The sequence below is a fragment of the Pseudophryne corroboree genome, assembly GCF_028390025.1.
Source record: "Pseudophryne corroboree isolate aPseCor3 chromosome 3 unlocalized genomic scaffold, aPseCor3.hap2 SUPER_3_unloc_69, whole genome shotgun sequence".
Taxonomy (NCBI): Eukaryota; Metazoa; Chordata; class Amphibia; order Anura; family Myobatrachidae; genus Pseudophryne; species Pseudophryne corroboree.
Window position 1 is genome coordinate 401,885 of NW_026967562.1, and position 16,005 is coordinate 417,889.

The 16,005-nt window shown below is 49.4% G+C and overlaps 2 protein-coding genes across 2 annotated transcripts in view; one reads left to right on the top strand and one right to left on the bottom strand.

Moving 5' to 3' along the window:
* LOC134984596 (gastrula zinc finger protein XlCGF57.1-like) overlaps positions 1-16,005 on the bottom strand; it is a gene marked incomplete at its 3' end in the record, with an annotated part of 179,930 nt that overhangs the window by 57,099 nt on the left and 106,826 nt on the right. Inside the window, exon 4 of the mRNA XM_063950145.1 lies at positions 15,061-15,069. Coding sequence (XP_063806215.1) covers positions 15,061-15,069 — 9 coding nt within the window. The remainder of the gene's footprint in view (positions 1-15,060; positions 15,070-16,005) is intronic.
* The window catches only part of LOC134984594 (gastrula zinc finger protein XlCGF26.1-like), a 30,333-nt gene continuing 29,870 nt past the window's right edge, over positions 15,543-16,005 (top strand). The window contains exon 1 of the mRNA XM_063950143.1: positions 15,543-15,638. Coding sequence (XP_063806213.1) covers positions 15,543-15,638 — 96 coding nt within the window. The remainder of the gene's footprint in view (positions 15,639-16,005) is intronic.

Below are 16,005 nucleotides of genomic sequence, written 5' to 3' on the forward strand. Positions count from 1 at the left end.
TCTCCGTTTGAGCCTCTTGAATCTGCAGACCTTTAGTGGCTTTCTCTTAAGGTATTGTTTTTGCTGGCTATTGCCTCTGCTAGACGGGTGTCGGATTTGGGTGCCTTGTCTTGTAGGTCCCCATATCTGATTTTTCACCGTGAACGGGCGGTTCTTAGAACACGTCCCGGGTACCTACCTAAGGTGGTTTCTTCGTTCCACCTTAATCAGGAGATTGTGGTTCCGGCCTTTGCCTCTCCTGAATTGTCTTCCAAAGAGCGGTCTTTGGATGTGGTATCTATCTATGTGAAGAGAAATGCCTCCATTCGGAAGTCTGATTCTCTCTTTGTACTGTTTGGTTTTCACAAATGTGGCTGTCCTGCTCACAAGTGGACCTTGGCCAGATGGATTAGAATGGTGATTGCAAATGCTTATGTACAGGCTGGTCGTCCAGCTCCTGCGACTATCGCCCATTCTACTCGGCCTGTTGGACCTTCTTGGGCGGCCCGCCGTGGTGCGACCCTTGAACAATTGTGCAAGGTGGCTACTTGGTCCTCAGTGAACTCGTTCATAAGGTTCTATGCCTTTGATACTTCCGCCTCCCTGGATGCTTCCTTTGGACGTCGGGTTCTTGTGCCCACTACAGTGCATCCCCTCCCATGAGGAACTGCTTTAGGACATCCCCGATTTTACATCCGGTGGAACCCAGTGTACCCCGCAGCAGAAAACGAGATTTATGGTAAGAACTTACAGTTGTTAAATCTTTCTGCAAGGTACACTGGGTTCCACAGGGCGCCCACCCTGACGCACTTGGCTTCTTTGGGTTGGTATGAATGTGAAAATGTGGTGTATGTGGCTACTAATGATTGTCGTCTCTTTTACCTGCTACTGCATTGGACTGGTTAACAAAAACTGATCTCCTGTGCACGGAGGCGGGGTTATAGAGGAGGCGGCGCTATGCATTCTGGGAACAGTCAAAGCTTTTAGCCTGTTGGTGGCTCGGATCAAGATCCTACTCTACGCCCCGATGTTATTCCCTGTGGAACCCAGTGTACCTCGCAGAAAGATTTAACAACAGTAAAATCTTGTGTTTTTGCTTTTTTTAGGTAGAACGTCTGTCTGATATTAAAACAGAAGATATAGAGGAAGAAGAAGAGACGTATGTGACTGATATAAAGGCAGAAGATCTAGAGGGAGAAGAAGAGACGTATGTGACTGATATAAAGGCAGAAGATATAGAGGGGGAAGAAGAGACGTATGTGACTGATATAAAGGCAGAAGATATAGAGGGAGAAGAAGAGACGTATGTGACTGATATGAAGGCAGAAGATACAGAGAGAGAAGAAGAGATGTATGTGACTGATATAAAGGCAGAAGATATAGAGGGAGAAGAAGAGACGTATATGACTGATATAAAGGCAGAAGATACAGAGGGAGAAGAAGAGACGTATGTGACTGATATAAAGGCAGAAGATACAGAGGGAGAAGAAGAGACGTATGTGACTGATATAAAGGCAGAAGATATAGAGGGAGAAGAAGAGATGTATGTGAGGCGTGATCAGCAGTGTAAGGAGGAGGAGATCCCTACAGATATCAGCACAGGTGAGTAATAATCACATATTACAGAAAAGAGTCACATATTCTCCTTCCTCAGTCACTACAGCAATCTCTTATCCTACACCCTCCTCTGTCAGTGCAAACTAAGGTAGAATGTATTTTCCCAGTGGAGGAGTTAGGAGGCATCAGCCCCTATTATACTCCTGCTCTCCCCCTCACATCATGTCACTGTGTGTTACCAGCCCAGAGATCTGACCAGTCTTCTCCCCACACTCTGGTGTATCTCATACATCAGGAGCCATCAGCCCCTATTATACTCCTGCTCTCCCCTTCACATCATGCCACTGTGTGTTACCAGGCCAGAGATCTGACCAGTCTTCTCCCCACACTCTCTGGTGTATCTCATACATCAGGAGACATCAGCCCCTATTATACTCCTGCTCTCCCCCTCACATCATGTCACTGTGTTACCAGCATAGAGATCTGACCAGTCTCCTCCCACACTTTCTGGTGTATCTCATACATCAGGAGCCATCAGCCCCTATTATACTCCTGCTCTCCCCTTCACATCATGTCACTGTGTTACCAGCCCAGAGATCTGACCAGTCTCTGGTGTATCTCGTACATCAGGAGCCATCAGCCCCTATTATACTCCTGCTCTCCCCCTCACATCATGTCACTGTGTGTCACCATCAGCCATACTGTGTGCTAGCAGTACCTCAGCCTATGATGTTACATGCCCTTAGAGTGTCTCTATTAGCACACGCCGGTCTATATATAAACCACTCTTTATTTATTTTTTATCTAACATCTGTAACGGATATTGGGGACTTATTGCAATGGGGTATAGATGGAGTGCACTTTAAATATTTTCCACTGAGTGTGCTGGCTCCTCCCCTCTATGCCCCCTCCCGCAGCCAGTTTAGAAAAATGTGCCCTCAGGAGAGGATGGCACTCTGGAGCTCCAGAGGATTTTCTTCAGTTTATTTCTCTGACGTCCTAGTGGATGCTGGGAACTCCGTAAGGACCATGGGGAATAGACGGGCTCCGCAGGAGACTGGGCACTCCAAAAGAAAGCTTGGGTACTATCTTGTGTGCACTGGCTCCTCCCCTCCAGGGGGGGGGGGCCTGGGCAGCATAATACCTTCTGACAACTGTATATGTGTAAAAAACCCTGCCATTAAGTACATAAAACGCGGGACAGAAGCCCACCGCTGAGGGGGCGGGGCCTTCTTCCTCAGCACACCAGCGCCATTTTCCCTTCACAGCTCCGCTGGAAGCAGCTCCCCAGGCTCTCCCCTGCAGTATCCTGATACAAGAAGGGTAAAAAAGAGAGGGGGAGCACATAAATTTAGGCGCAAATAAGATATTTAAGCAGCTATTGGGTAAATCACTTTTTATAGTGTAAATCCCTGTGTTATATAGCGCTGTGGTGTGTGCTGGCATACTCTCTCTCTCTGTCTCCCCAAAGGACTTTGTGAGGTCCTGTCCTCAGTCTGAGCATTCCCTGTGTGTGTGCGGTGTGTCGGTACGGCTGTGTCGACATGTTTGATGAGGAGGTTTACGTGGAGGCGGAGCAGGGGCAGATAAGTGTGGTGTCGCCCCCAACGGGGCTGACACCTGATTGGATGTATATGTGGAAGGTCTTAACCGACAGTGTCAACTACTTACATAAAAGGTTAGATGACGCAGCAGCCTTGGGACAGCCGGGGTCTCAGCCCGCGCCTGCCCATGCGACTCAGAAGCCGTCAGGGGCTCATAAACGCCGGCTAGCTCAGATGGTAGACACAGATGTCGACACAGAGTCTGACTCCAGTGTAGATGAGGATGAGACAAATGTACAGTCTACAAAGGCCATCCGATGCATGATTACTGCAATGAAAGATATATTGCACATTTCTGACATTAACCCGGTTACCACCAAGAGGGGTATTATGTTTGGGGAGAAAAAGCAGCCAGTGACTTTTCCCCCATCTGATGAATTAAATGAATTGTGTGAAGAAGCGTGGAGTTCCCCTGATAAGAAACTAGTGATTTCTAAGAGGTTACTAATGGCGTACCCTTTCCCGCCAACGGATAGGTTATGTTGGGAAACATCCCCTAGGGTGGACAAGGCGCTCACACACTTATCTAAAAGGGTGGCACTGCCGTCTCAGGATACAGCCGCCCTAAAGGAGCCTGCAGATAGAAAGCAGGAGGCTATCCTGAAGTCTGTGTATACATACTCTGGTACTCTACTAAGACCTGCTATTGCTTCAGCCTGGATGTTTAGTGCTGCAGCAGCATGAACTGATACCCTGTCAGACAACATTGATACCCTCGACAGGGATACTATTTTGCTAACCATAGAACATATAAAAGACGTCGTCTTATATATGCGGGATGCCCAGAGGGACATTTGCCTGCTGGCATCTAGAATTAATGCAATGTCCATTTCTGCCAGGAGAGTATTATGGACTCTGCAGTGGACAGGTGATGCTGATTCTAAAAAACACATGGAGGTTTTACCTTATAAGGGTGAGGAATTGTTTGGGGACAGTCTCTCGGACCTCGTATCCACAGCAACAGCTGGGAAGTCGACTTTTTTACCTCAGGGTCCCTCACAGCCTAAGAAAGCACCGTATTATCAAATGCAGTCCTTTCGGCCTGAGAAAGGCAAGCGGGTCAGAGGCGCATCCTTTCTGGCCAGAGGCAGGGGTAGAGGAAAAAAGCTGCACCAGGCAGCCAGTTCCCAGGAACAAAAATCCTCCCCCGCTTCCACTAAGTCCACCGCATGACGTTGGGGCTCCACAGGCGGAGCCAGGTGCGGTGGGGGCGCGTCTCCAAAACTTCAGCAACCAGTGGGTTCGCTCACAGGTGGATCTCTGGGTTATACAAATTGTATCTCAAGGATAAGACTCCCCCTCGCCGTTACCTCAAATCAGCCTTGCCAGCTGCTCCCAGGGAAAGGGAGGTAGTACTGTCAGCAATTCACAAGCTGTACCTCCAGCAGGTGATAATCAAGGTCCCCCTCCTTCAACAGGGAAGGGGTTACTATTCCACAATGTTTGTGGTACCGAAACCAGACGGTTCGGTGAGACCCATTCTGAATTTAAAATCCTTGAACACTTATATAAAGAAGTTCAAGTTCAAAATGGAATCGCTCAGGGCGGTTATTGCAAGCCTGGAAGAGGGGGATTTTATGGTGTCGCTGGACATCAAGGATGCTTACTTGCATGTCCCCATTTACCCACCTTACGAGGAGTACCTCAGGTTTGTGGTACAGGACTGTCATTACCAAATCCAGACGTTGCCGTTTGGTCTCTCCACTGCACCGAGAATATTTACCAAGGTAATGGCCGAAATGATGATACTCCTTCGGAAGAAGGGAGTTATAATTATCCCGTACTTGGACGATCTCCTAGTAAAGGCGAGGTCCAAAGAGCAGTTGTTGGTCAGCGTAGCACTCTCTCAGGAAGTGTTGCAACAGCACGGCTGGATTCTGAATATCCCAAAGTCGCAGCTGATTCCTACAACGTGTCTGCTTTTCCTGGGCATGATTCTGGACACAGAACAGAAGAAGGTGTATCTCCCGGTGGAGAAGGCCCAGGAATTGTCATCTCTGGTCAGGGACCTCCTGAAACCAAAACAGGTGTCGGTGCATCACTGCACGCGATTCCTGGGAAAGATGGTGGCTTCTTACGAAGCAATTTCCTTCGGCAGGTTCCATGCAAGGATCTTTCAGTGGGATCTGTTGGACAATTGGTCCGGATCGCATCTTCAGATGCATCGGTTGATCATCCTGTCCCCAAGGGCCAGGGTGTCTCTGCTGTGGTGGCTACAGAGTGCTCATCTTCTCGAGGGCCGCAGGTTTGGCATACAGGACTGGGTCCTGGTGACCACGGATGCAAGTTTCCGAGGATGGGGGGCAGTCACTCAGGGAAGAAACTTCCAAGGACAGTGGTCAAGTCTGGAGACTTCACTACACATAAATATACTGGAACTAAGGGTCATTCACAACGCCCTGAATCAAGCAGAGCCCCTGCTTCAAAACCAACCAGTACTGATTCAGTCAGACAACATCACGACGGTCGCCCATGTAAACCGCCAGGGCGGCACAAGAAGCAGGATGGCAATGGCGGAAGCCACAAGGATTCTTCGATGGGCGGAGAATCACGTGCTAGCTCTGTCAGCAGTGTTCATTCCGGGAGTGGACAACTGGGAAGCAGACTTCCTCAGCAGGCACGACCTCCACCCGGGAGAGTGGGGACTTCATCAAGAAGTCTTCACACAGATTGTAAATCGTTGGGAACTGCCACAGGTGGACATGATGGCGTCCCGCCTCAACAAAAAGCTAAAAAAATATTGCGCCAGGTCAAGGAACCCTCAGGCGATAGCTGTGGACGCACTAGTGACACCGTGGGTGTACCAGTCGGTTTATGTGTTTCCTCCTCTGCCTCTCATACCCAAGGTACTGAGGATAGTAAGAAAGAGGAGTAAGAACTATACTCATCATTCCGGATTGGCCAAGAAGAACTTGGTACCCAGAACTGCAAGAAATTATCTCAGAGGACCCGTGGCCTCTGCCTCTCAGACAGGACCTGTTGCAGCAGGGGCCCTGTCTGTTCCAAGACTTACCGCGGCTGCGTTTGACGGCATGGCGATTGAACGCTGGATCCTAACGGAAAAGGGCATTCCAGATGAAGTGATTCCTACGCTGATACAAGCTAGGAAGGATGTGGGTCGATTTCTGCACTTCCTACAGTCAGGGGTGACTATGGGCCAAAAATTGGGGTCCATAAAGGTCCAGATTTCGGCCCTGTCTATTTTCTTTCAAAAAGAACTGGCTTCACTGCCTGAAGTTCAGACGTTTGTTAAGGGAGTGCTGCATATTCAGACCCCTTTTGTGCCTCCAGTGGCACCTTGGGATCTTAACGTTGTGTTGGATTTCATGAAATCACACTGGTTTGAGCCACTTAAGACCGTGGAGCTAAAGTATCTCACGTGGAAGGTGGTCATGCTGTTGGCCTTAGCTTCAGCTAGGCATGTGTCAGAATTGGCGGCTTTGTCATGTAAAAGCCCTTATCTGATCTTCCATATGGACAGGGCAGAATTGAGGACTCGTCCCCAATTTCTCCCAAAGGTGCTATCAGCGTTTCATTTGAACCAACCTATTGTGGTGCCTGCGGCTACTCGGGACTTGGAGGACTCCAAGTTACTTGATGTAGTCAGGGCTTTGAAGATCTATGTAGCCAGGACGGCTGGAGTCCGGAAAATCTGACTCGCTGTTTATCCTGCATGCACCCAACAAGGTGGGTGCTCCTGCTTCAAAGCAAACTATTGCTCGCTGGATCTGTGACACGATTCAGCAGGCTCATTCTGCGGCAGGATTGCCGCATCCAAAATCAGGGAAAGCCCATTCCACAAGGAAGGTGAGCTGTTCTTGGGCGGCTGCCCGAGGGGTCTCGGCATTACAACTTTGCCGAGCAGCTACTTGGTCGGGTTCAAACACCTTTGCAAAGTTCTATAAGTTTGATACCCTGGCTGAGGAGGACCTTGTGTTGCTCATTCGGTGCTGCAGAGTCATCCGCACTCTCCCGCCCATTTGGAGGCTTTGGTATAATCCCCATGGTCCTTACGGAGTTCCCAGCATCCACTAGGACGTCAGAGAAAATAAGAATTTACTCACCGGTAATTCTATTTCTCGTAGTCCATAGTGGATGCTGGGCGCCCGTCCCACGTGCGGACTCTCTGCAATACGTGTATATAGTTATTGCAAAAATAAGGGTTATTGTTATGAGCCATCTGTTTTGTGAGGCTCAGTTGTTGTTCATACTGTTAACTGGGTATGGTTATCACAAGTTGTACGGTGTGATTGGTGTGGCTGGTATGAGTCTTACCCTGGATTCCAAATCCTTTCCTTGTAATGTCAGCTCTTCCGGGCACAGTTTCCTTAACTGAGGTCTGGAGGAGGGGCATAGAGGGAGGAGCCAGTGCACACCAGATAGTACCTAATCTTTCTTTTAGAGTGCCCAGTCTCCTGCGGAGCCCGTCTATTCCCCATGGTCCTTATGGAGTTCCCAGCATCCACTATGGACTATGAGAAATAGAATTACCGGTGAGTAAATTCTTATTTTTAAACGTTGTTGTTGGTATGCTGTTTGGGAAACAGTATACCAGCACTGAGGGAGTTAGGGGGGATGGTTACCGGTCTCTTCTGGAGTCAGAGCCTCTTCCACCGTCCTGAGAGGTTGTTGGTACCGCAGGCCATTGCGCCTTACCAAACGCAATCGCAGCACGCCACACACCCCTAACAATGGCGGGAGGTGAGAAGAGTGGTGAGTACAAACCAGGGGACCCACAAGGGGGTCCCCCGGATCTTGGTGCGGCACGATTACAGGGGCGGCATACGGACGCTCTATGGAGGGATCCGCTATATCCCCCTGTGTACACTGGCAGCGGTAGTGGAAACAGGCATTCATGTTCCGTTTTACACCTGTTAGGAGACATTTGTCAGTATAAATAAATGTATAGCTCCGACGCCGTTACAGGGGGCGGAGCTTCCTTAGAGCGGGACCAGCTGCGTTTTGGCTCTTTCCTCTGCTTACAGCTGCAGCAGCAAGTACACACAGCTCCTCCAGACACTCAGGATATACAGGAAACTGGTACAGGGGTGTAAATAAGGGGAGAGCCGCTATTATACACACTATAGTGTCCTGACAAGGACAAGACTCCGGTGTTACACTGTGATACAGACATCCTGCAGTCTCACGGAGTCTGCTGGGCCTGGGTGTGCTGTTCCTCTCTCTGTGTTTCCTCACATACCAATCTGGACAGGCTTGCTATTCAATATACTTGTGTGTGTTTGTCTACTGTAAACATGGTAAAACACTAATTATGCAGTGTATGTCACACCAGATTCTCTCCCTCTGTGGCTGGTTCCCTCCCATGTGAACAATGCAGCCAATCCTCCCAAGTTAGTGAAGAGACTGGCGGGAGAGTCAGGAGCCATCCTGGTTCAGTGCCATAAAAATCATGATGGCGGACATGTCATCCCAGCTCACTGCTAATAATCAAAAGACACAACAACTGCAGCAGGCTGTAGCAGACCTAGCTGGAAGGGCAGATGATATACAGCCCCCCCCCCCCCCCTTCCTATTTCAGGGCCACATAAGCGTGGGCTGCCTGATTTACTCTCAGAATCAGAGGACGAGGTACAGGAGGAGGGGGAGGAATGGGATCCTATTACAGAGGACTCACCTTCTGCACAAGGTATTGAGCCCCTTATACCTGCTATCAGGGATGTGATAAAAGTCCCTTTGGAAGACGCTGCCATACAGCGGTCGTTTTTCTTAGCACAGAAAAATAAGATTTTAAACATACCGTTAAATCTTTTTTATGGGGAATAGATGGGTTCCGCAGGAGACATGGGCACTTTAAGAAAGTGCCCCTCCTCCAGACCTCAGTTAGAGAAACTGTGCCCAGAGGAGACGGACAGTACGAGGAAAGGATTTTGTTAATCCAGGGCAAGATTCATACCGGCCCACACCAATCACACCGTATAACTTGTGATATACTACCCAGTTAACAGTATGAAAAACAACATAGCATCAGTTCAGGACCGATGCAACTATAACATAACCCTTATTGAAGCAATAACTATATACAAGTATTGCAGAAGTAGTCCGCACTTGGGACGGGCGCCCAGCATCCTCTACGGACTACGAGAAAAAGATTTACCGGTAGGTTTAAAATCTTATTTTCTCTAACGTCCTAGAGGATGCTGGGGACTCTGTAAGGACCATGGGGATTATACCAAAGCTCCCAAACGAGTGGGAGAGTGCGGATGACTCTGCAGCACCGATTGAGCAAACACAAGGTCCTCCTCAGCCAGGGTATCAAACTTACAGAATTTTGCAAAGGTGTTTGAACCCGACCAAGTAGCAGCTCGACACAGCTGTAGTGCCGAGACCCCTCGGACAGCCGCCCAAGAAGAGCCCACTTTCCTAGTGGAATGGGCCCTGACCGATTTAGGTAACGGCAATCCTGCCGTAGAATGCGCCTGCTGATTGTGTTACAGATCCAGCGAGCAATAGTCTGCTTTGAAGCAGGGGCACCAAGCTTGTTGGCTGCATACAGGACAAACAGTGCTTCTTCTCATTTTCAAAGCCCTGACCACATCAAGGGACTCGGAAACCTCCAAGTCACGTGTAGCCACAGACACCACAATAGGTTGGTTCATATGAAAAGATGATACCACCCTTGGCAGAAATTGTGGAAAACCAGATAAGCTGCTAATTCTGACACTCGCCTAGCCGAAGCTAGAGCTAATAACATGACCACCTTCCACGTGAGATATTTCAACTCTACCGTTTTAAGTGGTTCAAACCACTTGACTTTAGGAAACTTAACACCATGTTAAGGTCCCAAGGTGCCAAAGGAGGTACAAAAGGAGGCTGAATATGCAGCACTCCCTTTACAAAAGTCTGAACTTCTGGGAGAGAAGCCAATTCTTTTTGAAAGAAAATGGATAGGGCCGAAATCTGGACCTTAATGGAGCCTAATTTAAGGCCCAAATTCACTCCAGTTTGTAGGAAGTGAAGGAAACGGCCCAGATGGAATTCTTCCGTAGGAGCATTCCTGGTCTCACACCAAGAAACATATTTTTGCCATATACGGTGATAATGTTTTGCTATTACTTCCTTCCTAGCCTTTATCAGCGTAGGAATAACCTCAACCGGAATGCCTTTTTCTGCTAGGATCCAGCGTTCAACCGCCATGCTGTCAAACGCAGCCGCAGTAAGTCTTGGAACAGACAGGGCCCCTGTTGCAACAGGTCCTGTCTTAGAGGAAGAGGCCACGGATCTTCTGTGAGCATTTCCTGCAGATCTGGATACCAGGTCCGTTGTGGCCAATCTGGAACAATGAGGATTGTTCTCACTCCTTTTCTTCTTATTATCCCCAACACCTTGGGTATGAGGGGAAGAGGAGGAAATACATAGACTGACCGGAACACCCACGGTGTCACTAGGGCGTCTACCGCTACTGCCTGAGGGTCTCTTGACCCGGCGCAATACCTCTGTTGCTTTTTGTTGAGGCGAGACGCCATCATGTCTACCTGTGGCAGTCCCCACCGACTTGCAATCTGTGCGAAGACTTCCTGATGAAGTCCCCACTCTCCCGGGTGTAGGTCGTGTCTGCTGAGGAAGTCTGCTTCCCAGTTGTCCACTCCCGGAATGAACACTGCTGACAGTGCGCTTACATGATTCTCCACCCAGCAAAGAATTCTGGTGGCTTCCGCCATCGCCACTCTGCTCCTCGTGCCGCCTTGGCGGCTTACATGCGCCACTGCGGTGATGTTGTCTGACTTTATCAGAACCGGTTGGTCGCAAAGAAATACCTTCACTTGACGCAGGGCGTTGTATATGGCCCTTAGCTCCAGGATGTTGATGTGAAGACAAGTCTCTTGACTTGACCAAAGACCTTGGAAATTTCTTCCCTGTGTGACTACTCCCCAACCTCGGAGGCTTGCGTCCGTGGTCACCAGGATCCAGTCCTGAATGCCGAATCTGCGGCCCTCGAGAAGGTGAGCACTCTGCAGCCAGCACAGGAGTGACACCCTGGCCCTTGGGGACAGGGTGATCAACCGATGCATCTGTAGATGTGACCCGGACCACTTGCCCAGTAGGTCCCATTGGAAAGCCCTCGCATGGAACCTGCCGAAGGGAATGGCCTTGTATGATGCCACCATCTTTCCCAGGACTTGAGTGCAGTGATGCACTGACACCTGTTTTGGTTTCAACAGGTTCCTGACCATGAGTTCCTGGGCCTTCTCTATTGGGAGATAAACCCTCTTCTGGTCCGTGTCCAGAATCATGCCCAAGAAAGGCAGACGAGTTGTAGGATCCAACTGCGACTTTGGAATATTGAAAATCCATCCGTGTTGCTGTAACACTTCCAGTGAAAGTGATACGCTGTTCAGCAACTGCTCTATTGATCTCGCTTTTATGAGGAGAGTGTCCAAGTATGGGATAATTGGGACACCTTGCTTCCGCAGGAGCACCATCATTTCCGCCATTACCTTGGTGAAAACCCTCGGGGCCGTGGAGAGACCAAACGGCAACGTCTGAAATTGGTAATGACAATCCTGTACCGCAAATCTGAGGCAGGCCTGATGAGGTGGATAAATGGGGACATGAAGGTATGCATCCTTTATGTCCAGAGACACCATAAAATCCCCCCCCTTCCAGGCTTGCGATGACCACTCTGAGCGATTCCATCTTGAACTTGAACCTTTTCAAGTATTGATTCAGGGATTTTAAATTTAATATGGGTCTGACCGAACCATCCGGTTTCGGGACTGCAAACAGGGTCGAGTAATATCCCCTTTCTTGTTGAAGGAGGGGAACCGTGACCACCACCTGTTGACGATACAATTTTTGTATTGCCTGTAATACTATCTCCCTTTCCTGGGGAGAAGTTGGTAGGGCCGATTTGAAGAATCGGCGAGGGGGCACGTCCTTGAATTCCAGTTGTAACCCTGAGAAACAATTTCTATTGCCCAGGGATCCACGTGGGAGTGAACCCAGATGTGGCTGAAACCCAGAAGACGTGCCCCAACTGGGGCGGACTCCACCAGTGGAGCCCCAGCGTCATGCGGTGGATTTTGTAGAGGCTGGGGAGGACTTCTGTTCCTGGGAACTAGCTGTGTTGTGCAGCTTCCTCCCTCTGCCCCTACCTCTGGCAAGAAAGGAGACACCTCGGACTTTCTTGTTTTTCTGCGATCGAAAGGACTGCCTTTGATAATGTGGTGCTCTCTTAGGCTGTGAGGGAATTTAAGGCAAAAAAATTGACTTTCCAGCTGTAGCTGTGGAGACAAGGTCCGAGATACCTTCCCCAAACAATTCCTCACCCCTGTAAGGTAAAACCTCCATGTGCCTCTTTGAGTCGGCATCACCTGTCCATTGCCGTGTTTATAGGACTCTTCTGGCAGAAATCGACATAGCGTTTATTCTAGAACCCAGAAGACTAATGTCTCTTTGAGCATCTCTCATATACAGGACAGCATCTTTTATATGTCCTAGGGTCAATAAAATAGTATCCTTATCTAGGGTATCAAGCTCCTCTGATAAGGTATCCGTCCATGCTGCTACAGCGCTACAAACCCAGGCCGACGCAATTGCCAGTCTTAGTAAGGTACCCGAATGTGTATAAAAGGACTTTAGGGTAACCTCCTGTTTGCGATCAGCAGCATCTTTTAGGGTGGCCGTATCCTGGGACGGCAGGGCTACCTTCTCGGATAAACGTGTTAATGCTTTGTCCACCCTAGGGGAGGATTCCCAGCGTAATCTGTCCATTGGCGGGAAAGGATACGCCATAAGAATTCTTTTGGAAATCTGCAGTCTTTTATCTGGAGATTCCCAAGCCTTTTCACATTATTTATTCAGCTCGTGTGAGGGGGGAAAGGTTACCTCAGGTTTCTTTCCCTTATACATATACACCCTCATGTCAGGGACAGGGGTTTCCTCTGTGATGTGCAAAACATCTTTTATTGCCATAATCATATATCTAATGGTTTTAGCCAATTTTGGCTGTAACTTTGCATCATCGTAATCGACACTGGAGTCAGAATCTGTGTCGGTATCTGTGTCAACTATTTGGGATAGTGGGCGCTTTTGGGACTCCGCCGGTCCCTGCGACATAGGATCAGACATGGGCTGAGACCCTGACTGTCCCAAAGCTTCAGCTTTGTGTAATCTTTTGTGCAATGAGTTTACACTTGCATTTAAAACATTCCACATATCCATCCAGTCAGGTGTCGGCGCTGTTGGTGGACACACCACATTCATTTGCTCCCGCACCTCTCTAATATAGCCTTCTCCCTCAGACATGTCGACACACGCGTACCGACACACCACACACACACAGGGAATGCTCTTTCTGGAGATAGTTCCCCCACAAGGCCCTTTGGAGAGACAGAGAGAGAGTATGCCAGCACACACCCCAGCGCTATATAACCCAGGAATCACAAAGTAATTTAATGTTTACCCAGTAGCGCTGTATGTAATTGCGCCGAAATATGTGCCCCCCCCCCGCTCTCTTTTGAACCCACTTGTCTACCATGTAAGCAGGGGAGAGTCCGGGGAGCTTCCTCTCAGCGATGCTGTGGAGAAAAAATGGCGCTGATGAGTGCTGAGGGAGAAGCCCCGCCCCCTCGGCGGCAGGCTTCTGTCCCGCTAAAATTGTAAACTTGGCGGGGGATCATACATATATACAGTGCCCAGCTGTATATATGTTCATTTTATGCCAAACAAGGTTAATATTGCTGCCCATCCCCCCCCTGCGCCCTGCACCCTTACAGTGACCGAAGTGTGTGTGGTGTATGGGGGCAATGGCGCACAGCTGCAGTGCTGTGCGTTACCTCTCATGAAGATCAAGGAGTCTTCTTCCGCCTCTGACGATTCTTTTCCTCAATACTCACCCGGCTTCTATATTCCGGCTCTGCGAGGGGGACGGCGGCGCGGCTCTGGGACGGACGGCTAGGTAAGATCCTGCATACCGATCCCTCTGGAGCTAATGGTGTCCAGTAGCCTAAAAAGCAGGACCTGCACTCAGAGAGCAGGGCTGCTTCTCTCCCCTCAGTCCCTCGATGCAGATAGTCTGTTGCCAGCAGTGCTCCCTGAAAATTAAAAACCTAACAAAATACTTTGACAGGAAACTCAGGAGAGCTCACTGAAAAGCACCCAGCTCCACTGGGCACTGTAATAAACTGAGGTCTGGAGGAGGGGCATAGAGGGAGGAGCCAGTGCACACCCAGAACTAAATTCTTTCTTAAAGTGCCCATGTCTCCTGCGAAGCTCGTCTATTCCCCATGGTCCTTATGGAGTCCCCAGCATCCTCTAGTAAGTTAGAGAAAAGAAATTAGTGTCACTTTCCCTGATTCTAAGGAACTAGATGACATGTTTAAGGTAACCTGGAAAAATTCTGATAAAAAATACCAGGTGACAAATCGGTTTCTGCACACTTTCCCATTTGCTCCAGAAGGCAGGAAACACTGGGGAGAGCCCCCGGCAGTAGACGTATCAGTCTCTCGCCTATCAAAGAAAGTGCTATAACCAGTCCCTGGCTCCTCTGCATTAAAGGACCCTGGGGATAGGAAAATAGAGACTACATTAAAGTCTATTTACACAGCGGCTGGTGTATCACAAAGACTTGTGATAGCGGATTGCCGGATGACACATGCCATTCATACATGGGCGACTCAAATTCAAGAAAGCCTTGCTGGAGATACGTCCCTGGTGACTCTCATAAAGCACATTCAGGACACTGCACGCCTCCTGTGTGACTCTCTCAAGGGAATAGGTGCTATTAACGCTAGGACTACTGCCATGGCAGTGTCGGCACGCAGAACTTTGTGGCTGCATCAGTGGATAGCGGACGCAGATTCCAAGCGCAGAGTGTGGAGTCTCTTCCTTTCTCAGGGGAATGGCTATTTGGGGATGAGTTGGATACATGGATTTCAAAGGTTACTCCGGGTAAATCCACGCTTCTCCCCTCTGGGGCCCCACTAGCTAGGCTTTCCCACCCCGGGAGGTCTTACCCGGAGGCACCTCAAACGCGGTGAGAGGCACCAGAGACAAGACCAGCCGCCACAGGTTCTTGGTAACAAAGCACCAGTTCAGCTTCCACTAGGGCCTCAGCATGATGGTGCCCCCCCCCCCCCCCCCCCCCCCCTGAGGTGATCTCAACTGCATTGTCATGCTCGGCGGAGATTGGGGTTCCGACAATCGAGCTTGGGCTGGGAGGACAGCTGACTGTGTAGGAAGTAGACGAGGAGGTTGAATGTAGTTCTTCCTAATGAGGTGGAGGCCTAGTGGGTGTTAGAGTTGGCTGGAGGGCATAAAAAGAATGAGAACTCTGTAGAAGGATAACTGTGTTTTGAATGAAGAAACAACTGTACACCGATACTTGAGGAATTGAAAGACACGGAATAATGAACTGAAGTCTGTGATTAAACGAGGTGAAGAATGGAGCTGAAGATCACCGGTATTGAGGAACTGAAAGATTGTGGTTTGTGGTTGGTAGACAAGGCTGAAGGAGACTGGGTTTTTCAAGAACTGAAAGTCTGTGGCTTGTGACTGGTAGACGAGGCTGAGAAACTCGGACTTTGAAGAAATGAAGACTGTGGCTTGAGCTTGCGAGACGCTCTCGGGAACCACTGTTTACCACCAGAAGCCCCGTAACGACCAGGATCCCCGTGAGCGCCTCCATGAGTGGCGACGGGATAAGTGACAGGACTGCAGCAGTGATGGGTCATGGACAGATGATAGCAACCGGAACTGGGGAACCAGGAGCAGCCTGGGAGCATAGAGCTGGAGCACCTTTCACAGGAAAGTAACTTGAAGCACTGGCATTCTCTCTCCCTGAGCCAGCCTCCCTTTTATAAGGGAAGACTACACTGGATTGGCTGGATACAGAGTGTGGATTTCA